Source organism: Nelusetta ayraudi, unplaced genomic scaffold, assembly GCF_046127955.1.
Source record: "Nelusetta ayraudi isolate G7.1 ecotype Tasmania unplaced genomic scaffold, CSIRO-AGI_Nayr_v1 ptg000155l, whole genome shotgun sequence".
Classification (NCBI taxonomy): domain Eukaryota; kingdom Metazoa; phylum Chordata; class Actinopteri; order Tetraodontiformes; family Monacanthidae; genus Nelusetta; species Nelusetta ayraudi.
This window is the reverse complement of record NW_027466205.1, coordinates 973,470-996,821: the sequence shown is the minus strand read 5'-3', so window position 1 is coordinate 996,821 and position 23,352 is coordinate 973,470. Positions and strand designations below refer to the sequence as shown.

The following is a 23,352-nucleotide window of genomic DNA, read 5'->3' as shown; positions in this document are numbered from 1 at the left end:
CACAATATCCAGCCATCAGTCACGGCATTAGGCCTGACAGGCGAGCTGATAAACTCTGATCCTCTCCGCCTTGTGTAATGTTCTGCCGGGGGGGGGTGGGGGGTGGGAGGGAGGCGATGGTGAGGGGGGCTCACGTGGGATGTTGCTTTGACAGCGCAACGCACAACAAAAAAATATTGTGTTGTGGCTAATTAGCGGGGAAGCAGCGCCAGCGTTGACACAATCCAACAGAGGCGGCTTCTCACTTCATGCGTTTCTTTTTGAAAAAAAAAAAGAAAAGAAAAGCTCCTATAGGATTCATGCGTCACTTTATCAATATTCAACTCGAGCTTCCACACATGAATATTCGGTCGGTGGTTTGTTTTTGTTTTTTCCCCCCAAAATTGATTAAAACAAATCTTATTTGCAGGAGGTTGCGAAGAGAAAAACACCGTTTTGATTTCCGTACCAAGCAACTTGGACCCCAAGTGGGCTTCAGAATGTTTCAAAATTCAAAATGTAGGTCATCGGTGCGGCTGGTTTGACCGCATTGTAAATCAACTACCGTTCATCAATCAACCAATCAACCAACTTGTATTTATAGAAGCGCTAAATCGGGCGTTCCAAAGTGCTTTCCCGATCAAAAGAGAAACTGACGTGAAGCACCGCACACACGTTTAATGACTTTGTGGGGGTTTTTTGGGGTGGGGATTCATTGTCAAGACAGTTTGCACCTCTCCTGATTTGATTCCTGGAATGAAGTGCACCATACTGCACTAGTCAAGTGAACTGTACTTTAGTCATCAAATGTACTGGGGGGTATGGATATGTATGTAGTCAGCCGTAAGACAGTTAGCAGTGAGAGGCTGCAATGCCAAGTTTATCATGAGGCGTTTGAAGACTTGCAAATTTCTGCCGTGTTTGGATGCAAATGACCCAGAAAGTTGGAAGCAAACTAAAGCAAAGGGTAAAACTAAACATGGCCTCACTGTAGTTTGTTTTGGTATGTGACTCCCACCCAGTGTTTGCTCAGTACACCCCAGTGTTCACTGTTTGGTGGTGTTTGTCCATGACACACACACACACACACACACACGCGCACGCGCACGCACACGCAAATAGCCAGTGTGTGCTCAGGTTGAGGCAACGCGCACACGCGACACCACACTGCGGGAAAGAGCGTGACACCAGAAAGAGAAACAAATCAGGAGAAACAAAGGGTCCGCAGCTTCGGCCGTTCAGAGTCGCTCTGTACGGTTGCCAGAATGCGGTTTTGTAATAATACACTGCATCAGATTAAAGAAAAAAGAGAAGCAAGCAAGAGGCGATTGAGACGGGCTCCACCCACACGGGCGTCTCAATAGGCTGCTTACAAGTTCAAGCGGGGACTCGTTGGTAATCTCAGCCGTACATGTGGATGCAGGCCCAGGACTGGTATTTTAAATTGAAATAACAAATGGCGAGCAACAGTCGCAGCAAATGCTGCGATTCCTAGCGACACCGAGCGGCGACACTTCCGGCACCCGCCAGTTCCCGCGGTTCCGGGTGCCACTGCCACACATTGAGCCAGCCCCTGCAGTCACATATGGTGACGACAGAAAGGAATGGATACAACTTTCACCTGCATCTGCAACCCCCGCACCACCCACCCACACTTATGTATATACACGTACGTACGTACGTACATACATACATACATACATACATAGACACACACATCACTGAGGCCTTCCCATGTTTTAAGGCTAGAAAGACACAATAAATTACCAGTTTGCTTCTTTGGTAGAAAACCCTTTTTCTTTAACAATTGTTGAATTGTTGTTGAATTTTTTTCTTTTTTTTGAACGCTACACAGCAGGCATGGGCAAACCACGGCCCATGGGCCATATGCGGCCTGTTAAAGCCTTTTAATCCGGCCCGCCGAATTTAAAAGAAATTATGTTAATAGTAAGTTAAATAGCTGGTATTTAATCCAATTTTCCCATTTTGTCGCTTTTGTTCATTTTCAATGGACATTAAAGAACGCTTTCTACACATCCCATGACCTATTTGTTGTTTGGGGTTGGGAAGGCAGTGACTGACTCGCCAGTCAAACATACAATAGGCATACAATGCAAATAGAATACCTTAAATCCTTGATGTCACCCTATTTTTGAAAATTAAAAGCCATTTTAAACACACCAGCTGTATAATCACAAAATCACAATCCAATAAATACATGCAGTTCGTCTTACCTTTACTTTGTAAACGAAGTCCACTCGCCTTTCCTTCTGCTCGAAGATCTCGTCACTTTGTTGTGAACGTGATTAAGCCTCCGTCGTAAATTCAGAGCCACGTCAATACGTGAGGTTCCGTCGAGGCTTCTCGGCAAGTTGTGCAAATCAGTAAATCCCATTTTGGTCCAGACATTTGTCAACCGTTGAGAATAAAAGGCAAGTGAAGACGAGTCGTTTCTCGTTGACACCGGCGAACGTAGCTTGAAGCCCATCCTGGCAATTCTGGCGTCGGTCTCCCAACATTTATGACTTCTTGGTTCGTTTGAAAGTCCAGTTTTGAAAAATGTTTCGGTTTAAAAATCAAATTACGCATTTTCAGGGCGAGATATCACATCTAGGCGCCAGCGTTGCGTTCGTGTGTTGTTGTTGTTTTGCAACAGCTGACCGTCATTAACTCTTGATTAGTATGAACCTCTTGAACCCTTGCTATCGCCCCCTGCTTCGAGGCGGAAGTACTGCCTGCCTCGAGGCAAGGCTTTTCCCCTGTGGATTTATGTCGAACCAAAACGAACTCGTTATTAATACACACGCACACGTGGAATACATTGCCGAACACCATGGAAATTAAGACGCATCACAAAAGCGTCTTCAAACATGACATTAGAAACATAAAGAGAAATGGCGACAAGCACGCGCCATTTGCACGCGCTCATACCTGGTTTGTGAGGGATTGCGCAATCTGGCGGGAGGGGGGGGGGGGGCTGTAGTTCACGCTGCCTCACCTCTCATCTCTCCGTTGTGTCTAAACTAGGAAATCTAGGAACCCCACTCGCTCGGAATTGCATTAGAAAGCATAGACCAGAGGACAAATATGAATACTTTACTATTTCTTGTCATGATGTCAGGGGGAGGCCCAACCTCCCCTGCATCCCCTGACTGCACGTCACTGGGGGTGAGTCACCAAAACACTCCGTCTGCTCCTGCTCTGGCACCTCGGTCACATTTTATAACCCACTGTGGCCCACCAGTCAGAAAGTGTGCCCACCCCTGCCATAGAGCTAGTCTTAAAAAAATAAATAAAAAAAATACATTATTTATAAAACCAACTAAACATGTCATATCATGCCTATCGATCCATTTAAAAGTCGTCCCATGGTATTTTTTGTGTATTTTTTTTTTTTTAAATCAATTGCCTTGAATTCATTTTAATGCTGGACCAGCAGGGGGGGGAATCCCACTTGGAAGAGATTTGGAACTTTTATATTAGCACATTACCATTCTACCATCAGAGGAAGGGAGCAGTTTGGAGAGGTGTCCTTTGAAACCTACTTTATACCAACAGCAGAAACGGCTCTTCCTTATTCACAGACACACACACACACACACACAGCTTCTTTATTCAGCTCCGCTGGCTTCTCAGTTACAGGTGGATAATTGTCTGGACCCACAAAAAAACAAGAAAGAAAGAAAAATCTTTGTGCCGTTTCTGAAACCTGTTTGTCGCCTCGTGTGATACTTGCCGCTGTCGCTTTCCTTTTGCCGACTATTTTGACATCCGTCAACCATGTTGAGCCACTGAGGGATTTCAGGAGGGTTTTTTTTTTTTTTTTTTTTCACCCTCCGCATTTCAAACGTTTCCCGGCTCGCAGCTGGAGAGCCGTTGTGAATGTCAAACGTTTTGACGCGTGATAAAGCGTGAATGGCTTAACGCGGCGGCGGCTGCTGCTGCTGCTGCTGAGTATTTCCACCTGCGCCGCCGCTGCCGCCTCTGAGACGCCGGCGTCTTTGTCGCAACTCTGTATTTTTCTGTTATTTGGGGGGAATTGAATTGCGCATAAACACACTTGCCACTATGCCTTTTGAACGCGCGTCAAACTCGCTCAAAGTATTATATTTGCTGTCAGCCTTGTTCTATAATCCCTCCCCCCCCCCCCCCCCCCCCACCCCCGCCCCTCACTCCGATCCATATGAAGGCCCTTTGAAACGCCAACATGTTTCACCCAGAGTTTCATATTACCGTGGAAACAGCGGACTCTCGAGTCTTCCGGCCTCCAAAGAAATCGGAAAAACCGAGCCTTGAACGCGTTTGCTAGTTAGCCCAGCGCTACGGTGACCCTTGCGCACGCGGGAAAAACAGGTGGCCAGAGGAGGGAGGAGGGAACTTTTGACAGCCCTCACGCTGAAACTGCTCCTGAGCGGATCAAACAGGCAGAACGAGCGTCGGACTTTGGCAGACGCGGCCCAAATTTCGTGTTTTCTTCAATTTTTTTTTTCTTCTTCTCCAGAGCCGAGGGATCTGCTCGGTGGAAAAGAGACGGTGATCAATGAAGATCTGCACACCAGTCAGTCAATGGGTGCATTGATCATCATACAAGTACATGGCAGGTATAAGAGGTCAATAATCCTCGGGCCGGCTAACAATGAAAATCAGTACCACCTACACATACACATAGATGCATATAAAAATAGAACAGAACACCTTTCATAATATACTTTATTGACATTTTACTTGTCCTGTATTCAATTCTTTGGAAATTTGAGCAGTTAGTGTATTTTTTTTTTTTTGTTTGTTCACTTGCTTGTAGCGTCGTGGCAGTCAAGGCATTTCTGCCAATCTATACTTTAGTTGAGCTGAATAGGACATAAGAACGCAAGGCCAGGGTAGTTTATTTGATTTTTTTTTTTTTTTTAAAGGTGTTATGAAAAAAAATCTTTGAGAAAACGCTTCAATTGCGTTGCAATTTAAAGATTTTAAGGCTCAGTAAATTTAATATGCGGCAATTGAAAGGTCAATTATTCACAATGGAGACCCAACATGGTGGCTAAAAGCGTCTTTTCTGGCTAGCGCTCAGTCAAGTCCGCCAAGCGCAACACAACGTTTCAATGATTGGATGGGGCCCCTCCCCCGACTCCGGCGCTTCCTGGTGCGGGGTGACAGCTGCCGGAGGTGAGATATCCGGGATGAAGCCCTCGTCCCCGAACGGCGTGGAGACCTATTTTAATTCTCCGCACAGCGCGGAGCATCGACACCTGGGCTGAACATGTAGTTAGAATTAGGGCCACTGCGGGGGACCTTGACAAACACGTGACTTTGAGCGAAGGCGCTGAGGAGTCCCAGGGGGTCGGGCGCCACTTTCTAATTCTAACCGATACCCGGGGGTTCACCTCTTCCAGTGGGCGCTCCGGTTTTGAAACGATGGCAGCTCCGTTCCCCGCAGACGGAAATGTGCGGCGTAATAAAGACTTGGTGCTAATTTACAGTTGCTAGCTTCCAATTAGCAAGTCTGTTTACATGTGTTTCTGCTGAATTGGATTTAAAAATAAACAAGACATGAGACACGCATTGACGGCAGAATGACGCCTATATTCCAGACGAGCTCCGTCCTCTCAGCCCGTCTATAAAAAGAAACACACGAGGCCTTGCTTGTGTCTGCGTGGCGTCGCCTTCCTTTTTTTGTGAAGCGCAAACTTTCTTCCCCTGAGAGTTATTTTTAAAAATGACAAAAAAAAGAAAAAAAAAAAAGGGGGGGGGGCGCATTCCGTTTGCCGCAGCGCAGCCGTTTCGGGCTGTGAGTGAACCCGGCGCAGACTATCGCACAGCCACAACCACTTTATAAAACTCTTGAGCGGCGGCTCTCTGGGAGACATCAATAGCTGTAAATATTTAATTCAGCGCCTCTGACAATCAGGCCGCTGGAACCAACCTCCAGCAGATTGAATTCGAGATCAGCTGGGCGAAAACGTCTGCAAAGATGATACACGTTTTGTTTGGAGCCAAACTCCATCTTTCAGGGTGGTCGCGTTGAGGCTGCAACTGGCTTGTGCATTGGATGTGTGTATCCAATGAGAAACGCCATCACAAAACACCTAGAAGGGAGAAAAATACACACGAGAACATAAAACAATTCCAATACTTGGAATGAAATAATTGGAATTAAAAAAAATATTTGAATATGGTTATACTTAACTTTACACTAAGGAGGCGGCTACATTGTGATATCTTGTATCGACAGTTTCCCCATAATGTGGGTCTGTTCGTGGTCTCTGAAGCCACAGCTTGCACTAGAAAGGTGTGAGATCAAAAGCAGCTGTCATGAATGTATGTTTTGTTTTTTGTTTAGATATGTTTATGTATTTACACACACACACACACACACACACACACACACACACACACACACACATATAAATTTACAAAATCTTACACAGTTTCTATACTGCTTGCCGCCACTCTCATAAAGTCATAATCCTGCGATTACAAACCCCCCCAAAAAATGACCAGCACAGACGCAAACAGACGACCACTGACGGAAAATAAACCATCGGCACACGTCCACTTTTAGAGTTTTTATTCACTCAAATTTCTCAAGTGTTAAAGCAAGAACAAAACATTTATTATAATGTCCTTTGGTGGGATCGTAGTACACTTTTATTAATACCGTATATGTAAACCGATATTCTCCGATGCCAGCGTGTCGCCAAAATACGAAGGGGGAAAATCAACTGCACAACTCAAAAAGGAGTACTAAGAAAACAGAAAAAGAAAAGAAAAGAAGAAAAGAAGAAAAGAAGGAAAGGAGGAAAGAAAGAAGGAAAGAAAGAAAGAAAGGGACCATTGCTTCTGCGTCTGGAGGTCGTTGAGTAGATACGGTAAAGGTTGCCTCTTTTCAATCACAGTTCGGCAAAGATACAAAAGGACTACATGACTCTTTTTTTTTTTTCTCTCTCTCTCACTCTCTTGCTTGCTAATGTCGAGAAAGGAACTTGCAAATACACGGACAGTTTTCTATGCGCTCGTGGTCTGCCATGGGGTGGGGTGGGGGGTGGGGGTGGGGGAGAGAAAGCCCAATCCTCCCACCGTGAGGGCAGGGAGGGGATCCCTGCCACGCTGAGGAAGAGGAAGAGGACAGATAGTTTTTTTTCTTCGTCATTTATTCACTTTTTGTTTTGGACTGCGAAAAAAGAGAAAAGGTAGGGGGGGGTGGGGGGGGACGAGGGGGCGACGGCGGGAAGGGAGGGGCTTGGGTGGGGGTGGGGGTCGTTACACTTGTGCATCACTAACATCGGACAAAAGAATCTTTCAAACCCGACAAAAAGGTTTTACAGAGTAAAAGTTCACGAAAGCACAGGGTCGGTGGAGGCGTGGCGGGTGGGAGGGGCTGAACAGGTGGGATGGGAGACAGAGAGTGGGGGTGGGTGGGTGTGGGGGAGGGGAGGGCGGTGTTTGACATGGACGATCTTTTTTTTTTGTTTTTGTTTTTGTTTTTTTTGTTTGTTTGTTTTTTGGTCTTCTACGCGTGTTTTTGCGTTTGGAGCGCAATTTCCTTCCCATCGGCGACACACGGCCGGCAAAGACTCGCGTCCAGTCTACTTCCTCCTCCCTCCTCCCGTCGGCGGCGGCCGCACTCGGGGCGTCTCGGCCCGGGAGGCGGAGGCGGTGTGGGGGGGCGCGTGGGCTCTGTGGTGCGCTGAAGCCGATTGGTCGCAGCTGTCGTTTTGCTGTGGCGATATACAGGACGGGAAGCGGAGAGGCGCGTCGTCTCCAGTTCGGGGGGGGGGGGGTCCCTCAAACTGGAAGCGGCTCCAGTAGCTGGTATGGCTTCGAGGGAGGGATGGAGGGATAGAGAGAGGGATGGAAGGGTGGGGGAGGGGCTTGTCGTTGCTTGCTTGTTTGTATCCCCCACACCCCCCCTTTAATTACTCTTATTAGCAAATGCTCAGTTCCTCTTTTTTTTTTTTTTAATTATTTAAATAACATCTGATATCTTCTGCAATAAATGTGTTTTTCTTTGCTTTTTTTTTCTTCTTCCTTAAATATCTTTTTTTTCTCTATATATTCTTTGAGGTCGAACGAAAAAAAAAAAAAAAGTCTTTGCGCTTCGATGCCTGGCACATTCCCTTTTTGTGTTTTTCCGGCGTCCGTCGGCTCGGGAGTTGGGGGGGCGGCGGAGCAAGCAGCTCAGCACAATAAAGAGTCAAGAAAAGCACATGGTTTGTCCGTAATGGTCGTGGGGTCGTGGGGGGTGCGGTGTGGTTGTGTGTGTGTGTGTGTGTGTGTGTGTGTAGTGGAGGCGAAGGGGCGGCGGCGTCGGGGTCAAGTCAAGGCGAGTGAGTCCGTCACTTTGGACCGAGTCGGGAGTAGTCACGTTAGAGCGCGGCCGGCCAGCAGAGGGCGCCCGCGGGCAGCGCCGAGCCCAGCAGAAGCAGCAGCAGGAGCAGCAGCGCGGCGGAGGGCAGCGGGGACGCGGGCGCCGCCGCGTTGCCCGAGCTGGGGCTCCGGCAGCCGCCCAGCTCCGTCTCGCAGCGGGGCTTCTCGCACTGCAGGCCCGTGTAGGCGGCGGGGCAGCTGCAGCGCACGTTGTTGACGCACACTCCGCCATTTTGGCAGCGCTGCAGCTCGTTGTCACACACGCGGGCTGTGGTGGGGGTGGGGGGGAAGCAGAGCGGAGACAACGAGCAGTCAAACACACGACGTGAGAGCATTTATAAAAATAAATAAATGACTATAGCGTGTCACACACTTAAACATGTAAAATAAGGAATAGGGAAAAACTTTGGATGATTTTTTTTTCATCTCCTATGTGACTCGCTGTCAATCACTGTAAAACAACAAAACGACAACAACAGTGGTTTAAAACAAAATCAAAACTCTTTCTATAAGTATAGCGCAGCCACATTTAAAGAAAACAACAAACCAAAACCAAAAATATTCTTAAATTTCATGGACATGACCAATGCCCCCCCCCTGCATCTCTAATGGGATAGAAAACCTTCTGAACCTGGTTTGAACCTTCTTGATTATACGCTAGCTGCAAAGAAAATGGACCTTGGATGCGAACAAAAGATGTCAAAATGTCAAATATCGACTTGTTGAAGGTCAAATCATTACGTCTCACAGTTACTCTGGCTCTTGAGTAATTCTAGAGTGATATAAGAAAAAAAACCAAAACACATTGATAAACAGCAACAAGAACAAAGACAACAGGGACAAAGACAAACAAGTGACATAAAGAACAACAAGACATTGAAACATTTCTGAAAGATCAAAAGATAGCAAATATGATAAAACTAAGAAAAAAAAAACAAAAATTCCCATCTCTCACTTGTCTTCCTAACGAGTCGGGCTCAACCAATCTATCGACAACAGAGCGGCTGTGTGCATCAGGGGGAAAACAAAACCGCCTTCCCATCAGCCACAGTTTCCTCCCAGTCTGAGAGGCTTCTCCCGGCCGAGCGACTTTAAGCGGGGCGTCAGGTGAAAATTGGTGTATATTTAGAGCTGCAGCGCCGAGGCCGCTCTATTCCCGGCGGAGGCAAGCTGTCAAGCGAGCTGGAGGCAAACACAGCAGCGGTGCCGCCGCACAAACTAATAAACCAACAGAGACAAATAAACAGCGATAAACACGCGGGCCACTTCTGGCCATTCCGCTCCTATACGGGGGAGGAAGGAGGGATGGCGGGGTGGAGATGGAAGGGGGTGGGGGTGGGGGTGGGGGTGGGGGGTGGGGGGCAATTCGGTGAGCAATCCATGAACTATATGGGACGTAAATATCTCAAAAACAAATACGGGGCCTCGTGTGCTAATGCTGGGGGGGGGGGTGGATTGGATGCCTGCTGTCTCCCAGGAGCAGCCAAATAGGGCTTTGATGGGAGCCTTGTTAAGAAACATCGACTCTGCAAATTCGCGCCCACATCTGTTTTGTTTTTTTCCTCTTTTCCTCCCGTCCTGGCTCGCCGAAGTTTCGCAAAAAAAAAAAGAAAAAGAAAGGCCCTCCCCGCCTCGGCTTTCGCTATTTACCTCGCGCAACTCCATCCAAATGAGACACCTGAACTCTATCTCTGTCCCCAACGAGCCGGCGGGCCCATTCCACCACCAATGCAGCCACTCGGCACAAACTGAAATAATGATTCGATGTACAAGCGGGAAAGGAGGAAGGAAGGGAGAGCTCAGCCGGGCGCGCTTGATTTCCTGCTGGCTGCTCAACCTTGTGCTAAAAAGGCTCCTCCCCAGACAACAATTAAGAGGCAATTAAGTGTATTAATTAAAGAATCGCGCTTATATATTTATTTCCTCGGCGCAAGCTTGATAAGATCAATACACGGGAGAGGCTGCTTTAATTAGTGGTTGACCTTCCGTTTTGTTCTTCTCCGCACCTTGCCTTTGTTCTTTTCCTAATGAAATTAAAACGTGTCGGGCGGAGCAACCTATGGGTGAGGGAGTTCTTCCTGTGGTGGTATTTACAAAAGACAACACAAACTGTGAGTTGTCGACATTTTTTTTTTTTTTAGACGTCGTTTTGACTGGTCGGGGCCACGGCGGATTCTAAAATTTGACAGAGGGGGCGGCGCAGGAGCAGATAGATGGAGTGTTTGTGATTGGTGGAGTGCTTGTCATAGGAGGAAAAATAAATCATGGGACATGTAGTTAACGCGCTTTAATTTAATATTGAAAATTAACAAAAGCCAAATATCTGTCTTTGAAGCCCCACGAAATTTAGCCCTTTATTAAAATGACTCTTCAAATACAGAAAAAAAATTGATGAATTACGGCTACTTTTTCTGTACTTACTATTCATCGGGCTGGACTAAGAAGTTTAATGGGCTGTAGTTGGCCGATACCTGGGCTAACTGGTTAGCTATGTCTGTGACTGGTCTGACAGTGACTTTTTTTTTTTAGAGGAGGAAATTCTATATATGTATATATATATATATATATATATATATATATATATATATACATATATATATATATATATATATTCTATAATTTCTATAGAGAAACAGTATTAAAACAGCTGCTTCCACTAACCCTTGTCTCTAACTTCTGTTTGGTGTCTCCAACGTTTAGAATTCAACTTCTGTTCCATTTAGTCAACCAAAAAGAATAGCATAGCAATTAGTTAGCCGCTGTTGGGTATCTCGTGACAGCGTCTCTCGGCGTACACATGCTAATGGGAAATGACTGAAATGACAGAAGACAGTGAGGACGAAATAAAGGAGGTGGCCCAGCGGTTGCCGAGGAGTCTAGCAGCTGTTTTCATCTAAATGGAATTCAATTTTCACATCAAGGGAAGAAACAGAGAACGGCACTGAAGGTTATTGTTGGTGGAAAAGATGTTGTCTCCGAATTCTGGAGTGACTCCAGTTAGTTTTTGTTTACTAGCACTGAAAGAAACTGAAAAGGGTTGTTTTTTTTTTCGTATTCTTTTGTCTGTATTTAATAAAATAAAATGCAGATTCACTTTCCAGTTTCTTTTAGCACCTTAGGCATTCTTTGAAGTGCATTGTCTTCATCACTGTGGGAGGGTAAAATCTTCTCTTCTATTATTCTAAGTATATCTTCCGCCTCATTTTCACTGGCTCACCGTCTTAACAGAGTGACTCGTCAAACCCCCAAAAACGAGCAATGTGCGATTTTGCCGAAAATCAGTTGCTGTGGAGTATACGGGTCAAAGCGGGAGGTGTTTTTTTTTTTTTCTTCCCCTCCCCCAGGTTGGTTTTGTATGTCTGATAAACCGCGGCGTGAATTTTATCTTCTCTTTCGGCAGAAATAATTCAGCGCGTCTCTCATCGGCGCATAGCAGCTTGTTGACTTCAAAGAGCAGCTCAGGTAATGGCCGAGCCCCGCAGGCGAAGCGCTTCATTGGCTGCCAATTAAGCAATGCTAATGGATGAAATGAAACTGAAAATATTGATTTAAAGGTGTTGGGGGGAGGGGGGGAGCAAAAAAAAAAACAACCAAAAACTGTAACAAGTTGGTTAAGAATTTACACCAGAGGCGTTCAGATCAAAGTTATGCTGGCGGTGAGGCCAGTGTAAAATAAAGAGGCTGGGGCATTGTGGGTAATGAACTGATACCCGGAGCGCCAGCCTGTGTTTGCTCTTCGCTGCAGGGTAAAGACCAGGTACAGGTGGACCGGCCCTGCTGTGTTTTTAATGAGGTACAGACGAGGGTCCTCAAAGAAGTTGCAGCGAAATCCTGAGAAACTCATCTGGGAGTGCGGTGGAAATATTCCGGCAGTCAGGTATTTCTCCCCGAGTGTAAACAGAGCCAGCAAAGAAAAAGAAATGGGGGAAAAAAAAAGAAGCAGTAAATGATGACAAGGTTTGCCGAGTTTGCTTTTGATATGAGCGATAATATTTAGAGAGGGGACCGTCGAGCAAGGTGTGCCGGTTTGGGGACTGGCGATGTGTTTGAGGAGAGATTTGGGCTTTAATTGCGTTCTTCGGCCTGCATGCAGATGGGAGTCTTGTCCGCTAGCATAAATACTGCGGCAGCGGCGGCGCTGGAGAAGCATAAAAAGTAAAGTAAGCTCGGGACTGAGAAGTTTTCAAACTGTTTTACAGGAGGGGAGGATAAGGAGCTGCTGTCAAGCACCTCAAGTGCGAAAACTGCTTTTGCGGAGAACAAATCCACCTTCAGGTTTGGACCCGTTGATCTGTTTTCATAGCAGCTGCAGGAAATGTCTCCCCCCCACCCCCCCACCTCAAATGCTATCACTGGAGTTTGCACCTCCGAGTCATCCACACCCGTACGTGAAGAACCGCATTTGTTCAGCAGCCTCGGCGGACCGCAATGCACCGCTGCCGAGTGCTTTCGTCTCGGCCGAACTGTCAGGTGGAGAGTGTAAGACTCTCAGCCGAACCATGAGGACCATTGTGCTCTGAAAGGCATTCTGGGGGATGGAGTTGGATCAAAACACTGAGAAAAAGTGTCACAGGTCTTTTTTTTTTTTTTTGCCTGTTCTTATTCACTCCGTGGTTGTTTCCTCAGGATTGTATGAATATTTTATGATTAAGAAGATTTTCTTTAGCTTACGTGGACTAGTAGTAAACTGGACTGAATGACGTCTTTTTTGAGTGATCTGAATGAGGCCTTTTTTTTTTTTTTTTTACTGACTGGAGGCGAAACCGCACTCTCGGGGGAACAAGGAAAGTTTCGTGTCATGCAAAAAAAAAAGGGCCAAAAAAAAAGTTTGGCGGAAATGAGTTCCAAAGCCAAAAATAAGGCAGCGTTTGCAAAGCTGGAGGGGAAGGAAAGAGGGGACGGATTTTTTTTTTATTTTTCCTCCTCCCTCAATCTTCTCAGAACTGTCAAGAGGGTCGGAAATCTTCATCACAGGGGTCACACTTCATCACGGCTGCTTGCTCGGAAGGTCCGTCACCGGAGTCTGACTTGGGGGGGTGGCGGCGGCGGCGGCGGGAAAACTCATGAAAAATTGGTGACATTTGGAGGAAGGGGAAAAAAAAACAAAAAAAAAACAACAACAGCAAAAAGAAGCAAACAAACTACAGTTGGCATGTGTCGTAAAAGGGCCGCGGGGGAATACAAACAGTAATAATAAATGGGCTGGAAGTGGAAATGACCTACGTTTCTCTGTTTGGGAGGTGTGTGTGTGTGTGTGTGTGTGTGTGTGTGTGTGTGTGTGTGTGTGTGTGTGTGTGTGTGTTGGGGGTGCTGTTAGTGTTGGATGACATTGTCCTGCCGCGGACTGGGCGGCGAAGGGCGACGGCTACTCAAACAGATCAGGCGGCCCTGTCAAGCAGTCAATATTGACTCAGCTGTTGTTTCGCGACACGCTTGAATAGCGGAGCGTGCGCGCTGCCGCTCCGCCCGTTATTTCCTCTCCTCCCTCCCTCCATCCCTCCCTCACTCCCTCCGTCGAGGCCAAACTGCGCAGGCGGCCCATTGCGGATTGAGTTAGCTGATCAAACAGCGCCTCCCAACACCGGGGGCTTGCCTCGTGTTCGGGGGGCCTCAGCGTGCCTCCGCTGTTCCGGCCAGAGCTCAAGAATCGCACCGAGAAAGATGGAGGGATCAGAGGGGAGACAGACAGAGAGGGAGAGAGAGAGACAGGGAGGAGAGGAGAGCCACGAGGCGGCGTTTGTGGTTTGCGGTTCTACTTACATTTGCAGCCATCGTCCCACAAATAGCCGGGCAGACACTCCTGACACTTGGGCCCTGTCGTGCCCTCCTTACATATACAAAATCCCGTGTCATTACAGCGATCACTGACTGAGCCAGAGGGATTACAATTACACTCTGGAAAAACAAGACACACAGACACACAGACACACACACACACACACACACAAGGCTGGGAGAGACGTCCGGGCAACACAGGCGCGAGGCCACATTCCCCGAGCCCAATTTAAAAGGGCTCGGCTATAGAAGCAAAGGCGCTTCATCATTAGCTCAATTAGCTCATTTAGACTTGAAAGACTCATATAGAGGGGGGAGGTAATGCAACCATTTCAACCGTAATGGAGACAGAATGGGACGGAGAATGAAGTGGATTGAAAGTGCATGGATTACATTAATTGTTGTAACATTAAAAAGGTCTACAGTTTTACAACGTGCAAGGGGCGGTTACGTAAAGCGCTAACGTTAGCTTCGGCTAGGGATGAATCCGGTTGTCATTTGTTCAGGTGTGGACAGAGAGAGATGACAAGAGGGGAGGTGACGCGATGAGACGGGGCGGGAATGTTCGAGGTTTTGGGAGAATGACAAACAGAACATTGAATATTGAAATTGGGAACATTGAAATGGGCATTGTCGTAAAGGAGCGCTTCAATTCTATCCTCGCGTTCCAGCGAACGTCAAATCAATCAAAATAGAAAAAAAAAAAGAGAGGCAAACTTGGACTACAGCTGCACAGGTTTTAAATATTCCCAGACAAGGCTGTCGCTAGCCATCGGAGGGGGGGAGGGAGAGAGAAAAAAAAAAAGAAATATATAAATATAAAAAGGCAACCTGCTCAGTCTCTGGTGTCCTACGCTCAGCTGACCTTCCAGCTCGCCAGTCGCGAAGTGACACCTTCTGCTGCCCGTGCCGGCCGCACGTGGCTGCACCCCGAGTGACACCCGCAGGTCAGGCCAGAGCAGAGCCGTGACGGCAAGTGACAAAACTGTGTGTGTGTCTGTGTGTGTGTGTGTGTATGGGGGGGGAACTCTGGCAACGCCTCGCTGGCTCCCAACGCCCGGTGACGCTTTTCAGCTGCCGCCCCCCTCAGGCCATCACATGTATGTGACATATGCGCTTGCACGGCACCTCTGACTGGCGGCGGGAGTCGGCCGCCACACTTTTCCCTCCGCAGAGCCCTTGTTGCCTGTCAGACCTCAGTCTCGGGACGCACAAAAAAAAAAAGAGAAAAGAAAAAAGAAAAAAGCACCTGGCACTGAGCGCTGCAGACTCACAGTTCCACATGCTGAGGTTGGAATTTTTTTTTTTTTTTTTAAAAAAAGGAGTCAAACTATTGCCCGAGGTGGCCTGTTGAATACATTACTCACTATATTTCTTTTCTTTCTCTTCCCAATAAAATAAACTAACATTGAAATAAGAGAAATTCCTTCAGGTCAACTCTAAGTTGAAAACCTTTTGGCAAAGTAGCCAAATGTCACCAGTATTTACGTCATTGCGTTTGATGTGCTCACAAACTTCATGACAATTTAAACAATCTTTTTTTTCTCGGCTTATCTAAAGCTGGATGCAGGGACTCACCCGCTAGCCGAGTCGGGAAAGCACACGGACAAGACGCCGAAATTTTGCAGCTCATCCGTTCTATTCTTTTCTTTCAAGGGGAAATAACTTGAAGGTCCTATATTATGTGAAATCCACTCAAGTGAAGCTTGAAAGTGAAGCTGAAAATGGAAAAAGTCAAACTCTTACATACGGTGCGTTTAAAAAGGTGGACACTCAAAACGCGCAGCTCTGGCAATGAGCCCTCGAAAGGTCGCGAATTGCACCGCCGCCCCAACTCGAGCCGCGTTTGCACCATCCTTGACACGGTGACAAAAGGCGGGCAGGGTGGTGTGCAAAATGCGTGGCCTCGTTGGCGCGGCGAGGCATTTACGGCGTTCACTTTGGTGTTAACTGCGAAGTGCGATCACTCGCAGCTTGTTTGGCTGGCCAAGGCGCCCGGCTCAACGGGTCGGTGGTTAAATTCATCCATCACAGGTGGTCTCATTGAAGATGACTGCAGTGTGGCGTCTGTAGAGATGGGTTCGATGTAGTCGGAGAACTCTACCTAAGTCAATGACAAGAACCTCAGCAAGGCCTGGAAAAAGGACCCACCAAAGTTTTAGCTTGACAAACTGTTGGGTTTTGGAACGATTAATCTAGCAGGGCTGTAGTCCAGGATGAAGAATAAATGTGGACATAATATAGGACCGTCAATGAGATATATATATTTATTAGTTAGACTTGGAACAGATGGTACACAAAATTTGTTGACGTGGCTGCTGTGGCTCGCTGGATTTCAGTCTGAAAATAGCTGGTCTGACTAACTTCTGGATAAGATTAATTAAGCCTGAGGGGTTTCTCACATTGCAAATTCACATTGCGGTAAAATGTTTCTTCACCTCGCCGAGGTGTCTCCATTTATTTGTGCACACAGTCCACGTTTATACAATATTCAAAATGCAGCACGCCAGCCACAACAAAGGTGCTAAGCAGTTGTAAAAACACAAACGACCTCAGCGCCCCCACCTGCTGGCAGCTGCCTGTAACACTGTCAATAAATCTGCAGACGTTGAAATTAAAAAAAAGAAAAGAAAGAAAAATAATGACTGAGGCTTCGTTTCGCTGCAGTTGTCAGACTGAAGCTGGAGGACTCGATGAGACAACCACTCTGACGAGGAGGCTAATGAGCGACGCCGCTGCAAGGCGGCGAGAAGAAGCGAAAGAGGAGGACGTGACGGGAGGAGGAGGAGCACCGAATGGAACACGATTTTTGTTTTTTTTGCATGGATGATGAGGTGGAGGGTGTGAAAGGTGACACTTTGTGCGGAGGCAATTCAGTCAGAGACAGGGAGGGTGAGGCAAAAAAGAGGTGTGTGAGATAGGTGGGGGCACGGGATGGGGTGGCGTATGAGGTGCGGTGACGGGTGAGGTGGGGTGGGGTGTGGGGGGTGAGGTGGGGGTGCGGCGACTAACCTATGCACACATTTTCATCGTCCTGCTCTGCCGAGGCATTGCGGTAGTAGCCCAGCTTGCACAGCTGGCAGTGCTGCCCCCTAGTGTTGTGCTTACAGCTCACGCAAATGACGGTGTTTAGCACCTGGATGTAGCTGCATCGGTTGGAGTGGCCGAAGCATTCGCAGTCTTGCAAGAGAGAGGGGAGGGGAGGCATGGGAAGGGGGAGAGAGGAAGAGAGAGAGAGAGAGAGAGAGGAAGAGAAAGAGAAAGAGAAAGAGAGAGAGCATAGGGAAGGAGGGGGGTAAAGAAAGAGACGCGGACGAAAACGTTGGTGTCGTTACTGTTGCTGTGAGTGCTGCGGCGGCGGTGGAGGTTAGCAAGAGGTCTGAGCGAGGCGCCACGGCATGCGAGGTTACATAAACCAAAAAAAAAATAAAAAAATTGAAAATAAAAGAAGAAGACGACTGCTTTGCAAAGGAAAAAGGGAGAAAAGGATCGTCGGGGGGGAGGTTATGAGAAGGAGAGCGTCACTCGTGATGAGTCCGGTTGTGGGGGGGAGGGGGCGCGGCCAGAGTTAGAAAGAGACACCACAGAAAAGAAGCACAGCGTTAGTAAGACCGGTCACAATCACGTCAAGCACACCACATCACGAGGGGGAGACGCCAACCAACACGATGGCCACAGAGAAGACGGTCACACCTGGGACACCACACAGCAAACGGCAGGTCAAACCATGGGGTGAAATGGCTCTGTTTGACTTGAGGAATGGCAGTGGAGAGCTTTGAACCTCTTTGGTCTCTGAATGTGCTTGGTGGATGTGGTCATGTGGTCTGAGGTGACGGGGTAAACCCTCTTTTAGCGCTTCTTCTGTAACACAGATGTGTTCATGTGGAATGATGACTCCTGAAGAGACAGTTGGCTCAAAATGTAAGTTCTCTTGCTACGACGACTAATTTCTGACACCTGTTCTGCGGTTTCACGGAAGGACGGAATCTAACCCAACACACCCTTACCGTGACTCCAAACTGGTCGCAAAATATACACAACAACAAAAACAAAAACAAAAAACAAAAGAACAAAACATGTCTCCATGTGCTTGCGCGGTGACATTCAGGGTCGCTTTCACACCTCATAGTTTGGTAGAATCTGCGAGATTGGTGACTCGGTGCGGTTTGTTTGTCAAACGAATTGGACATTTTGAAAAACCTATTCCCCTCCTCACCTGCGGTGGCGCTGCATCACAAATTGCTGACGTAGAAGACAAGAAACTCAGACAAGACCTCACTTCTCTTTTAGTTCTTATTCGTTGGTAATATTGAAAAGCTAGTTTGAAAACTTTGTTGCACTCCTTACCTTACCAGCAGTTGTGACTTGAAGTGGCCAGAGAACTACGTTTTTAGCTGTATCCGAATTCAGAGTAGTATTGTGCATTCACACTGCCGCAAATGAAGCAAACTTCCTGAGCCAATGAACTATAATTGCATAAGAGAGGGCTTCGGCAATCTTCGTGTTCGGAAAATGCGGCAATCCAATTTGTCTGGAAACGCCAAGGTTAACACCATGTTTTTAGCCTAAATACCCACTTTAGTGTTGCTAGTCACTGCAGGTAAACTTTCTGGCAACTACGAGAATGCGATTGTGTCACCTGGGCACGATCATGACACCACTCAAGAGGATATGCAGCTATTTCTGCCAATTCATTTATTTACTTAAGGTTAATACTCTGTCACAATAGGCCTTGACTGGAAGGGCTTCTTCCTCTCTATGGAACACTATAATGGTTACATGGATTAGAATATGTCAACTGAGATTCCAATGACATAAGGGGGAGCAGTAAATCGGGGACCTCTCAGTAACTATTACAATCCTAAGTTTATTGCATTTTCGACAAGCTTGATAGTTGTTTTAAGAGGACAGCTAAGCCCCCTTTCACGGTCAAGAAGGTAAGAGAGAGTACAATGAGTTGTATTTGGGACAGTGCCCTCCATGGCCCTGCTATGCAGTGTTATGTCACGCTAAATTAGGTACTTGGAGTTGGAACCGAACCGGAAAACTGCAGCCTGTGAAACTCTCTGGCAACCGGGCCTAAGGGGGAGCGAGAGGGAGGCAGCGGCGGCGGCGCGAGGGTGGCAGCTCAAGCTCAACCCTCTCTGAACGAGGATCAGGCCGCCACGCTGAGTGACCGCTGACACAATGTGTCACACTGCAGGCAGATGTGAGCCACCGGCAGCTGCTCGGACAGAAAGCCCAATTACGGCTCCCATAGTGGGTGGGTGGCAGACCGGGCGTTTGGCCAAAGGGATTGTCGTTATTATGGAACTCTATTGGGGTCACGTCTCCCTCTGGCAAGTAACGACTCAACAAGGCGCGGAAATGAGGGATCAGCAACTGCATTCCGCTGTACCTTCTACCTAAAGCAGAAAGTCCTGTTGTTTAAGCCCCGGCTTAGATCTTCCCCATCCGGCAGCTGGGTCCCTGAGACGTCTTCTTGGAAGACAAATAATCCTCCTTTTCCAGAAATAGGCTGAGGGCATAAATCATGCACGTGAAGGGTATCACCGTTTTCGAAACTTTGGAGGCACTACCTCCAAAAATATTCCCAGTCCCAGGCATCCACTTAAGTTTGCACTGAAAAAAGATTCCAAAGGGCATTCAAAGTGTTTAGAGGAAGTTCAATCCTCAATCTCCCTTGGTTAACACCCTTCAACTCCGGTGCTTGTCTGGAGATATGCACACATTGGGGACAAGCCCGAGAGTTTATGCTGCAAGGGTCAAAGGGGTGGGGGAGGGTCTTACAGTTCAACAGGTACATGGATTATATAGAATACAATCACAGGGCTTGGTTGGTACTCGGGGTTGTGTTGGGGGGGGAGGGGTGTGGGTGGTTGGGTGGGGGAGGGGGCGATGAATCAATTCCAGAACTCCTACCTCGCTTGCTGTTTGCAACGTAGACGGAAGGGGCAGTGGACAATGCAACTTGAGGAGCTACTGGACGAATTCAAAGAGGAAACAAACAAACAAACAAACAAACAAAAACAAAAATAACATGATACTGCAATTAAATAAACATGTGAATGTCAGAGAATTAAGAGCATCATGAAAAGAAAAACGAACAGAACATACGCATCAATGATGAATGATGGCACTGGGAAATAAGGAGTGACGTTGCCAAGTGGAGCTGGCTGCGCGCGGCGGCGGCAGCTGTTGCGAGCGGCGCCGAACAATCCTAATATTGTGTTCCCTCTCCGACGCTTCATTTCATTAACAAGCGCTCTGTATAATTCAAGAGTCTCTGTGTAGCGTATGCTTCCCCAGACGGAGACTCATCCCGCGAAAAAATGACTCCCCGCCACCTACCGCCGCGGCTCGTCAAGGATTTTCGGCCCATAAATTTGGTGCACGGGACCGTGGGTAAGGGAAGTGGCTCGCCGCGCGCACATCAATCCCTCTGATTCCTTTCCGGTCATAAAACAAACAGTGGGAATAGAAATAATAGGCCCAAGCACAGCCCTCGTACCCGGCGACATGAGCCCCCGACACATTCCCAGTGTGCGCTTGGCCGCAACCACGGAAATGCCGCGCTCCGGCCAGTCTGTGCACTGCCTGTTTCCGCGAGGTGGCTGCACATCGCGCAGTTCTCAAAGCTGAAACGAGCCCAGAGTCGCTCGGCGTAGCCGTGAGAGCGCTCCGTCTCATCTCACGAAGCGCTCAGACGGGACTGAGGCACTACACCTAATTAAAATCAAGCGCTGTGTGCGCAAGCGGGAGGGTAACGTACGGGCACTGTGAGAGATGCGCCGCCAACATAAGTGCCTCATGAATAGGCAAGCCTCCGCCGAAGGAGCCCGAACCCTTCACAACGGGAAAGACAAGCAGACTGAGGAGGAGTTTGTTTTTTTTCTTCTTGGGGATTGGGGGGTGTCAAAAAACAAAATCAAAATTGCGAGGAGGATGCTGCCCACAAAATATTTGGCCGTTGGATAACTCCCAAAAAAATAATGCATGTATGTTTACGCTGACTTCATAAATTTAAATAGCTTTAGATAAGAGGAGGGGGGAAAAAAACAACACAGCTGAGATGCCTACCTTCTTTTCGGTTAGCGACACCTAGCGAGGAGACATTCTGCCGAACTGCGTGCGATATGAGAGAAACCAGGAGTTAATTCAAGCACCCTTGTGTGATGCACTTCACAGACGCTCCAGATCGGGGTGTTGGGTTAGGGTGGGAGACTACGTGGCAAACGTGGAAGACACAACTACGTGACCCGGGAAATCTGGAAAACTAAAGGGGCGACAGTCAGACGGGTGTTCGGGGGTCGGTAGGGGTGGCATGGACGGGCGGAGGGGGTTATTTGTGCGTCCAAGGACCTCGCCCGAGGGCATTGGAGCGACGCTGCAGGCGGTCGGCGCGACTTCCGCGGGCTTTGCCGTGTATGCGCATGTTCATGGTGATGGCAATGATAGTGAAAACAAACAGAAGGGGGGAAGGATAGAAAAGAGAGAATCCGTTGGTCGCGCTCGTGACATAAGCGAGCGGTTCTGGACGACGTATGGCAAATTAAGAAGTCCCGGGGTTTGGGTGGAGGTTTGGGGGGGGTGGGGGGTGGGGTGGTTGCATTCTGTTTAATTCATCACATTGAGCGCGTGATCGATATCTAATTACGGTGTATTTCTCACGGAAGAATAACAATGAATAAATAATGGCAGGTGTTGGGCCTTGTTGGCGATGACGGACTGCCGCGGGTGGCGCAGCCTCATAATTACGTCCGAGGTTGCTATTCCCGCGCCAGGATAACAGTTTGCGGTCGGAAACGGAGAAGGGTCAGGGAGGGGGACGGCAGGAACGCGGATAGCTTTCCCCGCCGTGACCCCCCCCGCCCCCCGCCCCCGTCTCCCCGCTTCATCTCTCCGTCCTTCTGCGCCGTCGTGACTCCGTGAATCACACAACCTTGACGTAAACGAGCGTCCGGCGGCGTCCCGGCCCGGAAGCCTGCTGGCGGAGCGACACTAAGGAGTACGACGACTGTTCAGAGGGCCTTTTTTTATTTATTTTTTTTTCATTTTCACGCACAACGGCTCCCGAAGCTTTTTATTGCCTGAGAATTAAATAATGCACCGGCGCTGAGCTCGCCGGGTGGACGCAGGGCGGCAATAACACTTAAACTCACCTACGATTACCGGCAACTCGTTTTAAAACAGCTACACTGACTGCACTCAGGTCCTTCTCTTCGTTGCCATAAAACGTGTCGGCGCGAAGGGATTCCGATGTCGGTCTTGACTGCGCTATTCCCGGCGGGTTGCCAGAATGCTTGCTCCAATTAAAAAAAAAAAGAGAAAAAAGAGGCTTGCTGAAAAGAAAACGGCGCTCGAATGTAGATTTTGTGTCGTGCAAAGTCGTCATCCGCTATTCTCGCGGGGTTGAAACTGACTGGAAGCCGTCACGGACCGATGAAATCAGCCGGCAAAAGCAACACACTGTCTGGGCCTCTAATGTGTAACTGTTCACGTGGGCTCATTTTTAATCGCTCACCTTTGGCAATTGATTGGGTGTAACACACATCGGGGTTCCATTAATTATTCCCGCTATGGAGAATATTCAGGTGAGGCGAGCTAAATGAGTGGTGACGGATTTTAATCAATGCTATGGGCCATAATGGAATGCAATCTCGCGGAGCCAGGATTGTTTTTTAAAATATTAATTTCATTTTAATGGTCCGCATTAGGCAGTTCTGCCCAGCTTAATAGACTTGAAATAGAATTGAGAAAAGTCAATAAGGAATTCAATTACCTTCAAACAACAACATGAAAACTGGATTTTCTTTTCTTGGCCTTTCGCCCGATTGAAATAAAGTCAAGGACGTCCCAACCTTTTTTGTCCAATCCATTCTGCGTTTCTTCCTTCCTTTCTTTCTTTCTTTCTTTCTTTTTTTTGGAATAACATGGGTGTAAAACTGGTTCGCGTCGGTGCTGGAAACAGCCTCGTCGCTCGTCTGTCTTTAGTTTTTAGCGTTACGTCGGCTTCTGTGACCAGACAGTCATTCGTTGAGGGCTCTAAATACCCGTGGGCCTGTCTGGGTGAGAAGTCAAGACTTGAGTTTGTCAAAGTGTTCTTTTTGTTTATTTATTTTATTTTTATTTTTTTTTAAACATTATTCCCGCCCTCTACCCGCCCTCACCAAAAATAAAAAAATAAAAAAATAAATAAATTAAAAAAAAAAAAAAAAAAAAAAAGGGACAGTC

At 47.7% G+C, this 23,352-nt stretch overlaps 1 protein-coding gene across 6 annotated transcripts in view; it reads right to left on the bottom strand.

Moving 5' to 3' along the window:
• Nucleotides 1-7,668: 7,668 nt before the first annotated feature.
• Nucleotides 7,669-23,352, bottom strand: part of ntng1a (netrin g1a) — a 105,563-nt gene continuing 89,879 nt past the window's right edge. For 2 of the 6 annotated variants that reach the window (XM_076013735.1, XM_076013736.1), the window contains one exon: nucleotides 7,669-8,611. In XM_076013735.1, the coding sequence (XP_075869850.1) occupies nucleotides 8,343-8,611 (269 nt within the window). In that variant the 3' untranslated portion in view covers nucleotides 7,669-8,342. Of the gene's footprint in view, nucleotides 8,612-14,103; nucleotides 14,239-17,130; nucleotides 17,299-20,040; nucleotides 20,101-21,198; nucleotides 21,244-23,352 lie in introns of all 6 variants that reach the window. The other 4 variants (XM_076013737.1, XM_076013733.1, XM_076013732.1 and 1 more) reach the window with 4 other exon arrangements.